General features: G+C 38.5%; 1 protein-coding gene across 4 annotated transcripts in view; it reads right to left on the reverse strand.

Moving 5' to 3' along the window:
- Positions 1–20,623, reverse strand: part of MYH10 (myosin heavy chain 10) — a 77,991-nt gene that overhangs the window by 35,633 nt on the left and 21,735 nt on the right. For 2 of the 4 annotated variants that reach the window (XM_087924715.1, XM_087924717.1), the window contains exons 5-14: positions 19,917–20,019; positions 14,922–14,939; positions 12,648–12,740; positions 9,646–9,709; positions 8,998–9,096; positions 8,316–8,459; positions 7,076–7,171; positions 3,462–3,580; positions 995–1,147; positions 421–594 (exon numbers count right to left, since the gene is read on the reverse strand). In XM_087924715.1, coding sequence (XP_087780841.1) covers positions 421–594; positions 995–1,147; positions 3,462–3,580; positions 7,076–7,171; positions 8,316–8,459; positions 8,998–9,096; positions 9,646–9,709; positions 12,648–12,740; positions 14,922–14,939; positions 19,917–20,019 — 1,063 coding nt within the window. The remainder of the gene's footprint in view (positions 1–420; positions 595–994; positions 1,148–3,461; positions 3,581–7,075; positions 7,172–8,315; positions 8,460–8,997; positions 9,097–9,645; positions 9,710–12,647; positions 12,741–14,921; positions 14,940–19,916; positions 20,020–20,623) is intronic. The other 2 variants (XM_087924716.1, XM_087924718.1) reach the window with 1 other exon arrangement.

Here is a 20,623-nt window from a genome sequence, read left to right on the forward strand (position 1 = left end):
TGAAATACAGATTTGATATAAGTTTAGTTTATACTATTTCATAAATCATTACGAAAGATTCATTTTGAACTAAACAATCTGAATATGTTAAAACATTGTTGTAGTCTAAGGCAGCAAATCTCAACCTTTCCGGCTTGGTGGACCAGTGGAGGAAGGAGAAGGGATGGTTCCATGTGAGCAGCAGGCATGCGCAGGAGCATCACTGCCCACCGCTTGCATAATGGATCTTTGCACGCACGCACACACATGCACACACGCCTGCCATTTGCGCGGCCCAATTCCGGACAGGCCATGGCCCAGGGATTGGGGACCACTGGTCTAAAAGGCCAGACTGCTAATTTGTTAATCAGGCAATAAGGGAAATGGGGTGATAAAAAAACTATGATGGAAATAACCCATATTTAGCAGTTGAGTACTTACAGGCCGTTCAATTAAATCAATGCAGGGTTGTAGATCCAGTCCAAAGTCAATAAAATTCCATTCTATGCCCTCCCTTTGATATTCTTCTTGTTCCAAGATAAACATGGTATGGTTGAATAACTGCTGCAGTTTCTCATTCGTGTAGTTGATACACAGTTGTTCGAAAGAGTTTAACTGGGAAAATAATCAAGAAAAGTAAATTTTAGTTGTGTAGCTTTAATATTTGCTATATTGTAAGAAAATTTTAGAGAGCATATTATTTATTGTTTTAACCAAACATCAGACGGAGGAGTATGTATAAGGAAAATGACAGATATGTAAGCATGCAAGCCATCTCACTGAAAGTTTCCTAAGTCAGAATAAGAGCCGGATCAAACTTCAAGCCTCTAAGAAATGTAATCACATATGGTATGCAGATTTTAATAGTGTATTGCAGCTCATGTTTAGCATAAAAAACTGTTGCAGAAATTTATAATATGATATACACAACTGATACTACGAATGGATAATGATTGACACAAGTTAACAATAACATTCGATAGGTACTGAAGGAGTTTGGTTTTGCTTTGCTTACCTCAAAGATTTCAAATCCAGCAATATCCAAGATGCCAATGAAAGAAGCTCCCTGCCGTTTAGTTCTATCCAAAGCTTTGTTAATGCGGTGAACAAGCCAACGGAAAAGACGTTCGTATGTAGCTTTTGCCAATGCCTCTACAGCAAAATCTGCCTTTAGAAGGGAACGTGAAGAAATCACAGTTTACAACATATAAAGATGAGAATTAATATTTTACTGCAAAGAAACCTAGCACAATATTTTTTGAATACAAAAGGTAAAAAAGGAATTAAGTTGCATTAAGCAAAAATGATATAAGTATGAACTTTAGGAAAAATGTTATCTAGCTTTGTAATTTATATAGCTCTTATATAAAGTAACTAGCTCTATACCCGTGCTTCGCTACGAAACTATGTGATCGGGCTTAGATTGGGGAAGGAAAATAAAGGGAAAAAACTGTGCCTCTGCCTACCAGCATCCATCGGTATTTATCTGGCTAGCGTCCAGTCAGTGTGTGAGAGAGTTGAGGGCTGGTTGAAAACCGAAACAGTACTTGCTCTGTGAGCAAGAAGAGACAGCAAGGAGCCTGGGCATGGCTTAGCTCAACTGTTCTGTACTAAAGCTGCTTGGTGCTCTGAAACTGAAACTCCTCTCCTCTGCTGGTGTTTTGCAGATTTCTTTTCAGGTGGGGAGGGGGAGTATAACTCCTTAGCATCAGAGCGTGTTAATAATATACGAAAATCTAATGCTCTGATGGTCATTTCGAAAAATCCTTTCTTACTGAGCACCTAGAACCAAATTTCAAATTTTAGGCTTTATGGTTCTGGAGATTTTGTGATGATGTAGGAGTGGTATTTCGCTTTTATATATATAGATTGGTTCGGATAAATTCAGAATCAATACTGGACTATTTTGAAACTGTTCAGAAACACATACAAAGACAAAGTCAACAGATAGGTACTCTTAAGTTTTTGTACTGAAAACTCCAGCATCCAAAGGTGGAAGAAAAAAAAAGCCTCTTACATATTTCCAGTCACAGTGCTTTTAAGAGAGGAAATTGAGAAAAGAAAATTTTGAGTTTTCAATGCACTTTGCGTGGGAGAGGGAGCACAGAAGTAACAAACTGTTTCAGACAGCATGAATTACAGATGCCTGTTACAGGCGGTCATCATTTAATTCCCACTTATTCAGCAATTGTTTCAACTTTATGACAGTACTGAACCAGAGGTAATTACAATCAGTCCTTGTACTTAGTCCTTGTACTTATGGCTGTCGTAGCTTCCCTATGGTTCTGTGAGTGTGATTTGTAACCATCCCTGCCAGCTTTTGACAAGCAAAGTCGATGGAGAAGTTGGCAGGAAGTGGCAAGCCATGATGTCCTCACTTAACAATAACTTAACAAGGATTGATGAAACTGCTGGCTCTAAGCAGCAGTCACATTGCTTTTTTTCTTTTTGCTTGTGCCTGTGTTGCTAAATGATGGAGTTTCTGGTCCCAATTTACACTGTTAGTGAGGACTACCTATTTAGTTCACAGTGCTGCCCAAACATATTCACTTATACGATGTTTTAATGAGTAAACTCTGAAACATTTTGTCACTAGCTGTGGCAAAGGGAGAGGAAGTGTGTTAAAGGTAGCGCCAAACTGAAACATATAAATGGGAAAATGTGTATGAGCTCCAGACAGCAGAGCTGGGGAAACAGAACAGAATAGTTTTGTCACTGTTATGGTATTGGTTAATGTAAATTCCAGTATGCAGTTATATGCTTTTGAAAGAAAGGAAGGCACAATCCCTTTGTTTGAAGTAATTTAAGAAGAACCAGTCTGTGTGAGAGAATGTGTCTGTGAATGTGTATAATGAGTGTATTATGATAAAAATAGCCTCCATCATAGCAGAAGGAAATGATCCAATTCCTATCCTTAAAACGTTAAAATCTCTTTGTGCAACAAACTTTTTGAAAGAGAAGCTATGTGTGAAAATAGATGTACAGGATAGATTTTTAAAACTCAGCCGGAACTATATTCCTTTTCATGCCAATTATAAACATTAGTCATCTGACATAAAATTCCATAATTTATAAATTGGGTTTCTTAGTTCTGCCCAAATGCCTTTTTAAACATTCTCAGCTGAATAAACTTCCATCAATGCTAAATTTAAAGTGCTCTTAAAGGCATGCCTAAGAGCTGCATACATATAAATCTTGCCTCCACTATTCAGTCCCTCTATCCAAAACTGCTTTTGCTGAAGTTACTAAAATTCAACATAGAGGCACTATTTGAGAAGTCGGAGACAGCTACTTCTGGAACACAGAGCAAAACTTTAAAGCTCCACAACAGAAACCTGATACAGTCTTACTATAATGTAAATGTAAATTATATCCATCATCTTCACTCTTGCCCCTGCCTCCCAGGATAAAGGGAAATGCTAAATATGTTAATTGGAAGCAGACGGGTACAATAAGATCTATCATTCTGTATTTTAGCTTACTTGTTCTTTGGTTTGGGCTTTTTGGACATAGTCCCTGCCAACTTTAATGCGTGGAGTGAGTATTGCTCGAGTAAATTCCATTACATTCATTCCCAACAGATGGCAGAGCTTCTGTGCAACTACAAATAAAAGCAATGAAGTCAGTTATCACAATTCTCCTTCAGCAACTGCTTGCACAACGTATAAATACTCTAGTGTTTTCAGATTATCTAGCATCAGGAAAATATTTTCAAGTAAAAATGAAATCCGTATCTCTGCTGTCAAATTTTTGTATATTAAGAGATTATAGGGAATGTTCTTAGCGATCTACATTTGGGCCAACTGTGCATCAATGACAATCTGTATATATCAAGAGGGCACCCTCCATGAACCTAGCATTTCCCTTGAACTATACTTTGCAAATATTCTTTTAGCAGGAATATGTAACCTGACTCTCAGAAAAGCTATTTTTCCCATTACTGACATTCTCAGTGGGATATTAAAACAACTGAGGAATCCCATGATTATCCACCATTTGAAATGTACATCACTAAATTAAGTCCAGAATAACAGTAAATTTTATAGTCCAGCAAGCAAAGATAGACTTGGAAAAAAGTGATAATTTTAACTGCACTCATCCATTAGTATATGTTAACAGTTTCACACATTCCTAATTACCAAATTACTTGCAGAAAAAGTATTTCTGAAAACTGGTGTCATTGGTAGCTTCAACCATGGAAATCAAATAGTAGCATGAGTAAAATGCTTTAATCCCTCTTCCCTACTAATCCCAATGCATACAGACAAGCTGTGCAGAAGCGAATTGTGGAAAACCAAACACATGTTCATGGAAATACTTCTGTGTACTTTTCAGGTAGTCCTCAACTTGTGACCATAACTGAGCCTAACGCTCCCCCACGTTTCTGGCAGCTGGCTCCAAAAGTCTCCTGCTGCAAGTGCCCCATGCAAAATATCTTGCTTGGATTTGGGGACAAATCTTTTTCAACCATCCCCTCAGAACCCAGAGCAGGCAGCTTTCAACCTTCCCTGCTGGTTTCCCTGTTGACTTTCTGAGGAAGTCAGCAGGGAAGATTCCAAATAGCAATTACTGTACATGATGCCAGGCTCTTGGCAACTTGTCGTATGTGTGACTGCAGTTGCCAAGTACCCAGACTGCAATCACATGACCGTAGCGATGCTGTAACGGCCGTAAGTTTGGGCACAGAGAAATAAATCGCTTTGTTCAGCGCTGTTGTAATTTCAAACGATTGCTGAATGAATGATCCTTAAGCGAGGACTACCTGTTCATATGAATTTGTTATGTTTTCCAATCCACTACCAAAGACAATTTTCCCTATGTCCTTTCAGCAGAAACATTTCAACACCATTCATGTCACTGATACTTTCCTTTCTTCTAAGGAAGACCTAAAATCAGGCAGCCAGTACAAAATACAGAACTTTTAAAGTACGCCAGGTGTTTTTGGTACTAGAAATTGAAATAATAATTTAGAAACATGATAAAATTCTTACTATAATTCCAGAGGACTTTCCTTTGATTGAGTTGTTGAACACATACAATCTATCAATTGACCATTATTCACGATCTATAATTTCAATCATCAGTTTAATCCAACATATAGAGACATTATATATATTCTCATTTTTAAAAAAACACTAAGAAACTGGTTAAGAAACTGAAACTCATGCAGTTACACATCACATTTTTCCTTGTATTTTAGAAACCTTGCTAATAAGTCTTCCATGAGATCATAGTTCAAATACTTTTTCAGAGAACTGCCTTGATATCAGAATTCAAAAAAACAATTTTGAAAGCTATAATATGGGCATGCTAACAGAGTATAAGAATTGTACTTTGTATTTAAACACTTAATATTATTGTACCACCAAAATTGCTTCTGTTTATTCTACAAATAAAGCTTAGCAAATTATTTATTTATTAAATTAAATATCAGATATCAGATATAAGATATACACTGCTCAAAAAAATAAAGGGAACACAAAAATAAGACATCCTAGATCTGAATGAATGAAATATTCTTATTAAATACTTTGTTCATTACATAGTTGAATGTGCTGACAACAAAATCACACAAAAATTATCAATGGAAATCAAATTTAGCAACCCATGGAGGTCTGGATTTGGAGTTACACTCAAAATTAAAGTGGAAAAAAACACTACAGGCTGATCCAACTGCGATGTAATGTCCTTAAAACAAGTCAAAATGAGGCTCAGTAGTGTGTGTGGCCTCCACATGCCTGTATAACCTCCCTACAATGCCTGGGCATGCTCCTGATGAGGTGGCGGATGGTCTCCTGAGGGATCTCCTCCCACACCTGGACTAAAGCATCCCCCAACTCCTGAACAGTCTGTGGTGCAATGTGGCATTGGTGGATGGAGTGAGATATGATGTCCCAGATGTGCTCAATTGGATTCAGGCCTGGGGAACAAGAGGGCCAGTCCATAGCATCAATGCCTTCATCTTGCAGGAACTGCTGACACACTCCAGCCACATGAGGTCTAGCATTGTCTTGCATTAGGAGGAACCCAGGGCCAACCGCACCAGCATATGGTCTCACAAGGGGTCTGAGGATCTCATCTCGGTACCTAATGGCAGTCAGGCTACCTCTGGCAAGCACATGGAAAGCTGTGCGGCCCCCTATAGAAATGCCACCCCACAACATTACTGACCCACTGCCAAACTGGTCATGCTGGAGGATGCTGCAGGCAGCAGAACGTTCTCCATGGTGTCTCCAGATCCTGTCACGTCTGTCACACGTGCTCAGTGTGAACCTGCTTTCATCTGTGAAGAGCACAGGGCACTAGTGGCGAATTTGCCAATCTTGGTGTTCGCTGGCAAATGCCAAACATCCTGCACGGTGTTCGACTGTAAGCACAACCCCCACCTGTGGACGTCAGGCCCTCATACCACCCTCATGGAGTCTGTTTCTGACCATTTGAGCAGCCACATGCACATTTGTGGCCCGCTGGAGGTCATTTTGCAGGGCTCTGGCAGTGCTCCTCCTACCCCTCCTTGCACAAAGGCAGAGGTAGCGGTCCTGATGCTGGGTTGTTGCCCTCCTACGGCCTCCTCCACCTCTCCTGATGTACTGGCCTGTCTCCTGGTAGCACCTCCATGCTCTGGACACTACACTGACAGACATAGCAAACCTTCTTGCCACAGCTCGCATTGATGTGCCATCCTGGACGAGCTGCACTACCTGAGCCACTTGTGTGGGTTGTAGACTCCGTCTCATGCTACCACTAGAGTGAAAGCACCGCCAGCATTCAAAAGTGACCAAACCATCAGCCAGAAAGCATAGAACTCAGAAGTGGTCTGTGGTCATCACCTGAAGAACCACTCCTTTATTGGAGATGTCTTGCTAACTGCCTCTGCTTTCCACTTGTTGTCTATTCCATTTGCAAAACAGTATGTGAAATTGATTGTCAATCAGTGTTGCTACCTAAGTGGACAGCTTAATTTCACAGAAGTTTGATTGACTTGGAGTTACATTGTGTTGTTTAACTGTTCCCTTTATTTTTTTGAGCAGTGTATATAATAATAAGACATAAATAATTTAAAGTAAGGATATCCTTTTCCTGTAAATACTTTTACCTGTATTTTCTGGCATAGATGCCTGATCGGTGTTTCTCTCTTTTTTGAAGGAAATATTCCCAAACTGTAGTACTGAGGATACTACTTTCAACATAGCTAAGACATAAAACAAAATATTTAATAAAAAGAATTAAGGTAAATGTTTACTCTTTTAATTAATAGGCAGTCAAGAAAAGACAAAGATGGCTTTAAGAATCAATATGAACTATAGGAACACCTGGATTTATATACAGACTACAAGCCAAACTAACTGAAAGGTTCATATGGCAAATGCATGTATTTCTGGCCAATATATTTATCCCAGTTGCCATATATTCTGTAGTTGGACCAAATTGAAAATATGTAGAAAGATAATGTCAAGCAAGTCCAGGAGTTCAGAGTGTTCAAATGAATATATAGGCTTATTGCAAGCTTAAGCTCGTTACAAGAATCTGAACTACTAAGAGTCAAAGAAAATGTGTGGCAAATAAGAAATAATTCAAGGTGGGCTGGAACTCTAGAAGGGCGAAGGGACTCGAGACTAATGGCATGTTTGACCCCCTCCCTTAGGCTCATCCTGGTCATATCCTACAGATAAGCACATACAAGAACCCAGAGCATGGTACTGGCATGACTAGACCTTTGCGGGGGTAGAATCAACAACAGTCTATCAAAATCTTCAAAAGCTCGTCTTTGGCACCTCATACAAAATTTTGTAAAATTTTAAACTAAAATGCTTAAGATGTTAAATTCAGTATTCAGAATGCCACATACCCCTAGGTATGATAGTTTTATTCTATTTTTATTAGTTAAAAAAATAAAATACAGGTAGTCCTCAACTTATCACCACAACTGAGCCCAACATTTCTGTTGCTAAGGCAGCTGTTAAGTGAGCCACATCCCATTTACAAACTTTTTTGTCACAGTAGTTAAGTGAATTATGTGATCATTAAGCAAATCTGGTTTTCCCCATTCATCTTGCTTGTCAGAAACCTGCTGGAAAGGTTGCAAGTGGTGATTACATGACCCTTTGAACCTTCATAAATACATGCCAGTTGCCAAAAGTCTGAATGTTAATCATATGATCATGATAATGCCACAATAGTTGTTAAGTGTGTGAAGTAGTACAAGTCACTTTTTTCAGTACCATTGTAACTTCAAACAATCACTAAATCAACGGTTGTAAGTCGAGGATGTTGTAAGTCAAGGACTATTTGTATATATTTAGGAATCAGAAAAATAATAGCCTTTTAAAACGTACCTAATATTTCATCATGAGAAAAGCCCATTATATGCATGGCCTCCATTGTCTCCTGGAAGTTGTCTTTATCTTGCTGGCCAGGAATGGGTATGTAGCCATTGGACAGAAATCGGTAGTTGTTAAACCCTTCAAGGAGCAAATCAGCTGTAATGGAAGAAAAATGAAAGTAAATTGTTCATTTCTATCGTAAACAGTCAACTCCTCATTGTTGAAGTTTTCTAAAAATCTTGAAGCATGTTGCTTTAATATCAAACTATGTTTACAGAATAAATTGGAATAAGCAAATAATTTTTAAGAAAGCAATTCTTAGTGAATACATGCATCTTTTTATATATTCAAGTGATGTATTTAAATATTTTACAGTACAATATTGTCAATAAGAGTTGTATCACCATAAAGAAATGCAGATTGGCTATTCAAGACAAACTGAAACAAAGAAAATGTCTGATGGATATTCAAATTTGCATACAGTACATTTGCATGTGGTGTTTCTGTGTATTACTCTCTACATATCTTGAGAAAATTTGTGCCTATTCTACAAAGCAGCTGTCTGTGCTAATCCCAGCTAGACTGATCTTTTTTTTTGTCTAGTGTGGATATAGCAACTGCTGTCCTATTGTGTCAATTGAGTTTTGGTTTAAATGCTACATTAACCATCTAATCTCTATACATATTAACTCACCTTTCAAATGTTCACCGGCCCCGGCTAGAAGCTGATAGAAAATGTGAAAAGTCCGTTCATCTTTGGCTTGACGAACTGCACGTGATTTTTCTAATAAATCTTAGCCAGAGCAGTTAAGAATTTTATGAACTGCATATTTTATCATGTAACTGAAACTGTTTTTGAAAAGAAAAACAGCACCAAATGGCTGTTCCTAATAATTTAACACAAAGTAGAATCAATAAAGTTGTCAAGGGTCCTATAATTTCTTCTACAGACAAGTCTAAGTATCAAAGTAAAAGTAGTCTAAATTCTTTGGGTCTTAAAAAAAATGCTAATATATAAAAGACAAATTCCAGGAGCTATGTCTTAAACTGAAGCTGACAGGAACCAGACAGAAAAACACGTCGTAATTTAATAACTTGTAACACATAACTGATTAAAAAAATAGGGCTAAATGCAACTGGTGAGATTCCTGCCCATAATTCATAACTGCATCAAGTAAAACTAAACTAAAAATGTAATTCTTTTCTGTCAAGATGGCCTGTCATCTTTTTGGAGATCAGTCTACCTTTGGATAAGTACTGTCTAAAGTATTTTAATCAAACTATCATTGTAAATTTCAAATTGGATTAGAGTTTATAATAATTGTTGTTGAAAAAAGGATACATGTTTCAATGTTGGCCCCAACAATATAGCCAGTAACATCAAAATTTATTCTGATGAACTTGCCCTGAAGAGAAAACAAACTAAAATTTAAAATTCATTTTTAGAATATACAAGTTATGCCCAATCTAAAATATTTTAAACTGAACAATTAATACTCCTAGGATATCAAAAAAATTAAACATGTATGTTTAAACAAATATAAATTAACAGTTATTACAATTAGATTCAGGGTAAAATCTTAATTTTAAACTGTTGGAAAAATATAAAGTTCAACCATTGCTGTATTCATTAAATCAATATGTTAATGTATTTTGTGATAGCACTATACTTCAGTCTGATAAAAATTCAGAATACATTAGGGAACAATCCATCTCCTATTTAGTCCAAAAGTTAAAATCCTTACTACTACAGATTACTTTTATGCATAAAGAAACTACCATCTGGATCATATTAAAGTATTCATTACAAAAATACTGCCAAAGCAATTGGAGTGATTGTGTTTACAACATCAGTACAGATTTAAGGAAAAATGTAACAAGAAACAGATGCAAAAGTCTTTAAAAAAATGAATGTTCACATAATTCATATAATAGAATTGAACAAAACCAAATTCTGAACAAAGGACTTATAAAGTTAACAAATAAGCTACTTATTGGAGTTTGAAAAAGTGTGGCTGAGAGCTCCCCAAATTCTTGCCATTCCATTCCACCTATTATTTTGATAGTACTTGGTTTGACCCCCTCTTGTTGAAAACTTGCCCCTCTTTAAAATCCTGCTCAGAAATATTTCAAACTACAGTATATTATTCCTATACTAACTATAAAATAACCCTTTTAAGATTTTCATTTGAATGTGAAACACAGATTAAAATAACTGCAATTGAGATTTTTTGCTCTTTCCCCTACTTTTGTATAGCTAAAAATATTTTGTGCGTGACAGCTGCATTCAAGAAGTTGCCAATCCTCTTTTGAGCAGAAGTGGATCAGAGTAAGAAGAACCAGGTCAAATCTGATTGAGCACAAATAAGAACCTTTATTAGGCATTACCTTGTATTAATAAGAGCAACACAACATACTTATTATTTGCTATTATTGTGTATGCAGACAACCAACCAGCAAATCTATCGCATGCTTGGTCCCTTCTGAAACTAGGAGAAGCTCTGCAGGATCAAAGTATGTATAGTTTGTTTGGTTATCTAGAGAGTTTGAACCTGTTAGTACTGAGAGAGGGTCCTCCAGGGGCTTTAGAGTCCGGCCATCTTTATTTTAGATCCATGTGCCTCCTGATTGTTTAAGACTTCGTGGGAAATTTGATAGGAATCATGTGGTGAATCAGTGGTGGTATTCTACCGGTTTGGTCCGGTTCTACCAAGCCAGTAGCGGCGATGAGCAGTGGAGACCAAACCGTTTCTCTCTGCTGCTCTGCTGTTGGATCCACCTGACTGTCCGGGCTCCCATACTCACCTTTATCCTCTGCTTTTGAAGCGCAGCTGCTTTGCGCGGCACAGCAGAGTGCCGCGCGGAAGCTGCTGAAGCAACTGGGAGAGTGCAGGCTTGCAGGAGGTGAGTTGGAACGCCTCTGCACCTGCGCAAAGTGCACATTTGGCACGAGCACAAAGTGTGTGCATGCATACAAAGTGCGTCCACCAAGCCACGCCCACTGAACCAGTAGTAAAACTTTTTGAATCCCTCTGTGGTGAACGTTTTATTGTGGGAGAGGAAGATACTGCCTACTTTACAAGAAAGCAAATAAATAGTTCCCTCTTCAAAAAGCCAGCACTGGATCCAACAGGACTGGACAATGTTTATGAATACCAATCTTTTGTTCCAACCAACACTCCTTTCAGGGGATGAACTGATTGCATTTGGGGATAACCTCTGATGGCTCAGGACAGCATAATTCTAGCCCTTCTTGGTGTTTCACTGTCCTTCAATAACATCAATTCTGGTACCCTTCTGGACCCATTTATGGATTTAGGAACGGATGCCACAATGTTGCAGTGGTTCCCTTCTTCCTCTGAGTCTGGTTAGAACACTTGATGGGAAAGGGTTGCCTCAGGGCTAAATTCTCTCCCCACTCCTATTTAACACTTATATGAGTTTTGGGGTTGCTTTAATCTGGAGAACTTATATCTTTAACTGTAGATGCAGTACAACTTCCAAGACAGATTTAGTGCACTGCTTGGAGTTCTTGTAAATTCATGGCTCTTGCTCAAGGAACAGGTAGCAGTTGTGGTCATAAAGAACTTTGCATTAATTAATTTGTACACCAGTTGTACCCATTCTTGGGTTAGAAGGTTCTGCTCACAGTCTCTCATGTCTTGATCATTTTCTGGTTGGACTACTTCAATAGGCTTTACATGAGTCTGCCCTTAAAAAGCATGCAGAAGCTGCAGCTGGCATGGAATGTGGTAGTGGATGCAATTTTTGGTCCAGCAAGATACACTCAAGCAGTATCACTGTTGCATGCACAGCCATTGCATGACTTCCAGTAGACTTCATGGTACAATTCAAGTTTCTGATTGCCACATTTATAAGCATGCATGGCCCAAGGCCAGTACTTATGTAATTCTATACTGTCCATGTATTGACTATTAAACATCAATTAAATCATATGCAACTTTCTAAAGTTTATACATATAAATATAAAAGCTTTGGGGAAAAGTTTTTATTGCTTATTTCCTTCAGAACATACATATCCTTTTAAAAAACAGCTTAATTTATTTTTCCCCAGGCCCCCAAATCTATACACCAATTCAAAGGAGAAAAGGCTGATTTAGATTTTAATTGGTACCTGTAAGCACTTAAAAACAGGGAATGGGTTAATGGAAAATCCAGACAACAGTCTAGAGTTTGTATATATGAATCAAAATAATTTAGTTGTACATAAAAGTGATCACTAAAAGCCTCTGAGTTTCAAAATTAATGTTGATTTCAGCAATTTCATCATAAAAATTTATCTATGAATAATGAATTAATAGTTAAATAATTAAACAGACTTACAAAGCGGGAGGAATTATCATTTTTTACAGTTTTCGCATTTCCAAAGGATTCCAAAATAGGATTGGCTTGTAGAAGCTGACGCTCTAGTTCACCCTGAAACATACAGATATGAAGTTATGACAACCTAATTTAAAAGCAGTAGGGATCCCAAATGCAATTTTTAGTTATTCTGACTGTATCTTTCTCTCCAGTACAGTATCTTCAGAAAGGACTTAATGTTGTTCGGCTGAGATTGATGGGCTATGAAAAATAAAGGTAGTTAAAGAATGCCATTGCTACAAAAATAGTAAACATTCATTAAAGTTAGGATTCATGATTAAACAGCAACTGCCACCTTACACATAAAATGCATTTAGTTAATGTAGGCCTTGTTCTTCCACTGCTATCACTGCCCTCAGAAGTTTTATCTGATATTTATCTTATCAGCAACTTGATATGAATCAGAGGTATGCAGAGATAAAGGAAAATACAAAGTGTGAATTTAATATTTTACTTCACAAATGCAAAAAGCAGTATACCTATCAGCAACTCCTGCTGTTAAAGAAAGATTTCTGCTTTCGTATCTAATAAGCCACTCTAACCTTGGTTTGGGTTTAAATGACCAACTTTGTTGAATATTGAGTCTGTCCCTTGCTTAGGTATTATTCTCCAGTTTAGAATCTGCAAATTTTGTAAGCTGATTTTAAAACTTTAAACCTCAGAAAATGTGTCTGAATCATTAGATCAGAGGTCTCCATAGTTCTCAATTCATGGCAGCCTTGTTCCCTCAATAATTTTTGGATTGTATAGAATATTCTGATAGTTATTACATATCCCTCCCTGTAATCACTGAATACCAGGTCTTAAATAGCTCTTAAACTAATGCATGGTATATAGTACATCTAAAGTGCAAAAATCTGCAAGTTCAATTCCCTTTAGAATGTTTGAATCCTTAGAATAGCATCTGGCTATCCTTCTGATGAAGCTCCAAAAGACAAAATCATTTGCGCCATGCATCCTGGTGATCAAAGTAACTGAATTCCTTCATAGCCACTTACTCATTGGATTTCATTCACTGGGATGGAAGTAATTTCAACATTCAAATTGATGGAGCCTAAGAACGTTTAACATTCAACAGACCGTGCTGTTTATAAACAGCTATATAGTAAAAATGTGTACTTTTGAAGTTATCCATCTTAACGCTTACTAGGATTTCAAGCATCTTTGAGTGCAATTTATATAATGCCTTTTTTGTTCTGCTTGAACACTTAAGACAGCACACATCTTAAAACAAACTAAAAAAAACCCTCACAGAATAAAACTTGAAAAAATGTGTTTTCTTACATTGATAAAAAAATTTCACTTAAAAAGCCTTCCAATAAGAAACTCATTATTTCTCTTAGAATTTTAATTATGTGCAGCTTGCTACTAGCTCTAGATTTCTCACAAAGTCTGAAAAAAAAATTATTATGGGTGGAATCAAGCCCTAACCAGTTAGTTTATTCATATGAAAATTTAGACTCAGCTGCATAAAAAGGTCTAATCTAATAAACAGAAGCAATCTTCAATGTTTTACAAACAATATAAAGTGTAATAGTGAATATGGATGCACTACAAGAGTCTAAAGCAGGGGTGTCAAAGTCGCGACCCGTGGGCCGGATGCACCACATGCTGGCCCCGCCCCCATCCGGTTTAGCAAAGGGGGGGAAAGTCCCAATACGTCACATGATGGCGCAAGTTTGACACCCCTGATCTAAGGTATCTAGTCAAGAATAGGAAAGATCTTAGTCTGGATAATTCCGAACCTCTAAAAAGTCCTATCAGAATTATTTGAAAAAGAAACTCATTTGCCCTCCAGATTGTTAAGTATATTACAATTTTATCTACTGATGATTTACTCTATGAAATGATGCCTTGAAATGCATGGAATTAGTTACTTAAATATCCATTAAAATATGTTTGCATTTAATTTCTACTAACAGGGCCCCATGATGTCCAACATATTTTCTTATTTTCTTTGGCATTATATATAGTCCCATTTGTGAAGTATTCTATTCTGTAATATTTCAAGGAAACTTTAAACTGAAGGCAAGATTTACACTAATTTGCATATATTCAAAATTATTTTGAAAAAGGCATCCAAAGTATTGTGAAAGAGTGACAACATGCAATCTATTCATGCAAATCAAGTATGTAATGACAGATTAAGAAGAGAGATAGTGCCCTCCGCATCCCTGTGATTTGGCTCATTGTGAGTCAGCAAGGTGACAAACTACAAGAACTATTGCTACTCACATACAACGAGGATCCACTCTGCAGTTAAAAAATGACAATGAAACAATGTTAATAGTTATGAATTGTGAAATCACCAGAAACACAATGGGATTACAATCAAGGATTTTAAAAATTATTGATTTAATACATCTCATCTTCCTTATAAAGGAAGTGATAATACAGGATAATTCATATATCATTTTGTTAGAACTGGAACAAAGTTATACTCTCAGGTTTATTAAATCAGCCTATTACTTATTACAACAGCAATCTTGACAATTATAAATGCATTGCCCAAGTGCCATAGAGCCAATATCCATCTGTTTTGTTTTGCTTCTGTTTTTGTACCAATGACAGGTAATCCCAATGCTCTGCAGATGTAAGGAATTTCTAACAAGACCACTGGGAAGAAATGTAGGAACATCTGGAAGGTACCAGGTTGTTCTATGCTTCCCAATGCTTTTTGTTGCCTATTGACAGTTAATCTACATCTACCATAATGATCATATATAAAGATTTCCATACCTCCAGAGTTTTCTAAAAAAAATTCTAAAGTAAAAATTGTTGCTCCTCTGTGTGTGTGTGTGTGTGCATATGAATGAAATGGGAAGAAATAATGGTAGAGATAATTGACTTTAGGTCACATGTTGGATTAAAACATGTACACTAATATATCACCTAGAAAATCATGGACTACCCCATCTCTATTTTTTAGCATTCTAGTGCTAAGCCGGTTCACTTTTCCATTATATCAACACAAAAACTGATTAGAAATTAAGAAATATTGGGAAATTCATGAGTCCCTACTTTTCAAATAACTTGAGCAATATGGCCATACGGTTATTTTGTGTTTCTGTGTTAATCCAAAATAAAATTTCATCATTCGTTGCCTGCCTGTACTACCTTTATACAATGTGTTGAGAAAAACCAGATCCATAAAAAAGGCATTGTGCTTCACCAGCTTAGGTGATTGTTGAAATAAATGATAAAATAAATTCACATGTTAGCACATAAGACCTTTCCTCATTTCCACCCATTTCTGTTTCATTCACATTTACGTAATTTTATGATGCTTTGTTTCAAACTTCTCCATGAATTAATATTAAAGCAGGAAGAACAAATTGGAATGGATGCACTACCTTTTATCGCACTGGGGTGGGTGGACACACATGTGCATGAGTAAGCAATATCCAAACAGTGCACTTGAGCCCTGAGGCTCCATCAGTGTCAGTCAAACTGCACATCTTCTGAACCTAGAGTTGTGTTCTGTCTTCAATTTCAACAATGTGCCAACCAAACCCACCTCACAAGATTCTTGTTTTAGGGAAAACTGAAGGTAGGACCATTATGTACATATGTCACCTTGAGATGATGACCAAACATAAAAGGCATGATAAAAACAAAACAATCAATCTGTATATCTGTATCTACGGGGGAGAGAAAATTCTCAAGGAATACTCAAATTTTACATCTGGGTAATGAGAGAATTAAACATTGATTTTATGACCTTCTCATATATGCATCATTTTGTATTAGGTATTCTCTCGCTGAATACAAGCAATAGCATTTAAAAGCTGAGAAAACTCTCCAAATTGGCTGCCATGATTCCTGGTTTGTTATGTCATGCAATCTTCAGAATCCTAGGATCTTGTAACAAAGCTGAAAAGATGATAAAGATTTGAAGAAATTGGGCGTTGGTAAAAGTTACCATGAACGCCCTTTCTATCTATGCTGCAAGAGAGCCCAGGATGGGTTGACTCCTTCCTATGACGTCATTTAGCTGAATCTGTACTAAGATATAAAAGCCAGCCCCCGGGAGAGACCCCAGCTTTGGAGAAGATACTTGACAGACTGAAAGCTGTCTCTGAAAGGGATGACTTAGAGAGATGGAAGGAACGACCCCTGCCCCCCCGAAAGGGCCGTTTACCAAAAGGTTGTTGCCTGCCAGATGCTTCCACACGTTAGTCTTGGCGTTGGGAGTACGGCTTCTGAGAGCGGGGGAAGCGGGATGAGGTCTCTGCTCGGAAGGCAGGAGGGCGATAAGGAGCTGGGTGATAGTCAGCTTTCTTCCCAGAGGAAGAGAGAATTTTACGTTTATCTCTGGTTTCAATGAAATAAGGTTCCAGAGTATCGCCAAAAAGCTTATTGCCTGCGATTGGAACTGAAGCCAGCTTCCATTTTTGGCATGACTGCATCTGCCAATTTCGGAGCCATTAAAATCTTCTTGCTGCTACTAAAGATACCATGGCCCTGGATGCAAATTTGGCAGAATTGAGAGTGACATCCGCAGTGAATTCCGCTGCTGCGATAATCTTATTAAGGTCTTGGTGAGACCGAAGGTCAGAAGCAGGCAATCTATTCTGGAGTTGGCGCAGCCCCTGTAGGTATGCCCTCATGAAAAAGGATGCTGCCGTTGAAGCCCGAATAGCCTATGCAGCGGCCTGGTGATTGCACTTGAGGATCTGTTCAGAATGTTTATCATCCGGTTTCAGGATATCTTCTGGCTCCGTGGGAGTGCCAGAAGATGAGAACGAGGCCAGAACCGGAATGTCAACAGAAGGCATGGCCAGGGCATTGTCCAGAGCTGTGCTGACATTGTAGAAATGCTTATCCAGAGAAGATGGGCGAGGACCTGCCGAAGGAGAAGCGCACTGTTCTTTGACCATGTCCAGGAACAAAGTGGGAGAAGGCAAAACCTCTGCATGCACTACAGGCTTGGAGAAGAGCGAGTCTCCTTGGCTAGAGAGATTTCCTCATGGCTCAGGAGCCACTTCCTCCGGTGACAGCTTGGCAGTGACCAAAGCCTTGCTGAGTCTGAAGAGAGTAGGTTTGAAGACCAGTGCAGAGGATGTCTGCTCTGGGAGAGAATCCTCTTCCTCTGAAAGATTTTGGTCAAAAATCTCATCCTCTTCATATTCTGAACAAGAGGAGTAACTGTGTTCAGATGGTGAAGCCCTTCCTTCCTCATCAACCTCCTCCCATTCTGGTAGAGAAGAATGGACCCTGAGGTCCTGAGGCCTCTTTAAATCAGGGTGATGAGGCAAGGAACTTATAGATTGAGAAGGGAGAAGAGCCTGAACCCTTTCCAGAGGTCGAAGAATTTTCTTGAAGCCTTCAGCCAATCCTTGCCTAATGGCCAATGAGACAACATCGTGAATATCCCCTCGTCTATGCTCAAAAGTAGAGGCAGGAGGCCCAAGGCCCGCTGCTGTGGGAGTGAAGGTGGCTTCAGGCCTAGATTGAAGAGAGGTTCGAGGCCTGGAGGGAGTGGGAGGAACATAGGGCCCTGAAGCCTGTTGGAAATAAGGCCCAGATCTGATGAGATCATCCTCCAATGAGATTGTTCAGCAAAAGCCTCAGGAGACCAGGGTGGAGGATGGAAAGGCTCATAACTTCTTCTCCCCTGGGGGTGCTTGGCTGGGGCTCAGGGGTATCACCTGAAACATGCTGTAGTTGCACTCCCTTCTGTTGAATAATTCTGTTGAATTACCTCTCTAGGGCCGCATGTCTCCACTTCTCTGCCCTCAACTCAGCCTGAGTTGCCTCCTTAGGGGCTAGAGCCTTAGCTCTGATTTTAGCAGCCACCTCCCTCTGGATTGATTGGGTGCATCACCTACATCATTTTCTCTTGTTCGGCTTAAGAGACTGTTCCACTGGGAGGGGGGGAGCTCTGCCTGAGCCTTATCTTGCTCCATTTGTAGAATAAAGGCTCTTGCATTGGAAAGAAGCTGTTTAGAAATTTTTATTAAGTCCTTTAGGGTATAAAATGGCCCCCGGGCTTACAAAATGGCCGCTCACCTCGTGGTGGAAGGCTTCAATCCAAGATGGCCACTAACTAGGGGAAACAGGCTCTGAGATCGAAGAATCGCTTCTTAGGCTATAAAGAGCCCCAAGCGAAGTCAGCAAAGGAAAACACAGCCGCCGGCCACACAATCAGCTGGCTTGCGCTCTTATCGGTTTGCCGATCGTTTTTATGATCACTCAAGACCGTGGGGGAGGTCTACAGACGCTGCCCAGCTTGCCTGCACAGAGCTCTGGTAACGCTGCTCCCAACGTTGCAGGAGAGAGCGCCCTGCTGTCCTGAAAGAGCAGCTGCCCAGATTGCTGGGAGCTGCTTGAAGTGAGGAAAAAGTACTGAAGATCGCGGGTGAGTGCTAACTAACAGAACGCTTTCAGAGACACAGCTACTGACTGAAAGGAGCTGAGTCAAAAGCTGGAGTTTTTCCCGGGGGCTGGTTTTTATATCGTAGTACAGACTCAGCTAAATGATGTCATCCTGGGCTCTCGATGCAGCATGGAGGAGAAGTAATTTCTAACAGATTTTTAAAAATTCTTAGCTGCATTGTTACAAGTTTATACTGATATAGTAGAGTGATGGCTTAAGACATGTAACACAGGATCAGAGGTGGCATTCAGCAGGTTCTGACCAATTCTAGAGAACCGGTAGCAGAAATGTTGAGTAATTTGGAGAACTGGCAAATACCACCTCTGACTAGAGATTTTACAGTATCCTTCCCTTGCCACACCCACTAAGCCACGCCCACAGAACCGGTAGTAAAAAATTTGAATCCCACTGGATCACTTCAAATCTGCTTCTGTATATCACAAGTAATATTTTGCTAATAGAAATATATAATCTGAAGACATAATCAAGAGAATATAAGCATGGGGTAGTGGATTGAAAAGAAAAAAAATATTTCAATAATATGTAGAGCTAACTAGTTTTATACACACAAGCTCTGAATAAAAATTCACATTATCAGGAAGACAAACTGAATTTCACAGAAATATTTTATTATATCGCTATTCTTTTGGGTGTTTGGGATTTCCCAGCAGCACCTCTAATAAGACAAACACAAATGCCTACAAATTATTTCCAAAATTTAGATGACCAATATTTCAACAAGTTTTATATTAAATGATTTAGAGCTGACACTTCGAACAGATTATCATACTTATTTGCAATATCAATAAAAACAGATAATTAAGCATGTTAAATGAGATATTGAAACTTACAGGAATATTATGGTCCTTTCTTCCTTTATGTGAGGAAGCAACATGAGCAAGATACTGAATAACTTTCTTGGTATTTTCTGTTTTCCCAGCACCTGATTCACCTCTGCAAAACATAAATTATTGGAGTTAAATATATTAAAAAAATAATCAAGATATAATAATCATAATTCAATATCAGAAAAATGTGGAATTTGCCATTGGAATAAAAGTTGTACAATAGTCTTTAAAATAGAAGCAATACTAAAATAAATTATTATTTAACATCGTGCTTATAGATTGTGGGGTGTCAGCCGTTAAAGACACTGGGCTTGTCAGCTAGACAGCTGACAGTCTAGGTTTGAGACCCAAGCTCCGTGCCATGGGGTGACCTCCTGTTATTTGCCCCCGTTCCTGCCCACCCAGCAGTTCAAAAGCATGCAAGTAGATTAATAGGTATCACTTTGGTGGGAAGATAACAGCATTCTGTGCGCCTTTGGTGTATAGCTATGCTGGCCACAGGACCAGGACAAAGTTGGCATCATGCTCTAGAGTCAGGCACGACTTAAGGGAAATCTTTACTTTTATCTTTTTTTGCTTGTAGATTAGACCGTCAGAATGATTTTAAATTAAATAAAGAATTTTTACTCTCATCCCATTTAATACAAAAAGCAATGCTTCTATGATTAGTTAGCCCATTAAAATTCCACTTATACAATTTTAGTGCTTTA

This window comes from Pseudonaja textilis, chromosome 2 (genome assembly GCF_049901715.1).
Source record: "Pseudonaja textilis isolate UNSWEBS1 chromosome 2, rPseTex1.2, whole genome shotgun sequence".
In the NCBI taxonomy this organism is placed as follows: domain Eukaryota; kingdom Metazoa; phylum Chordata; class Lepidosauria; order Squamata; family Elapidae; genus Pseudonaja; species Pseudonaja textilis.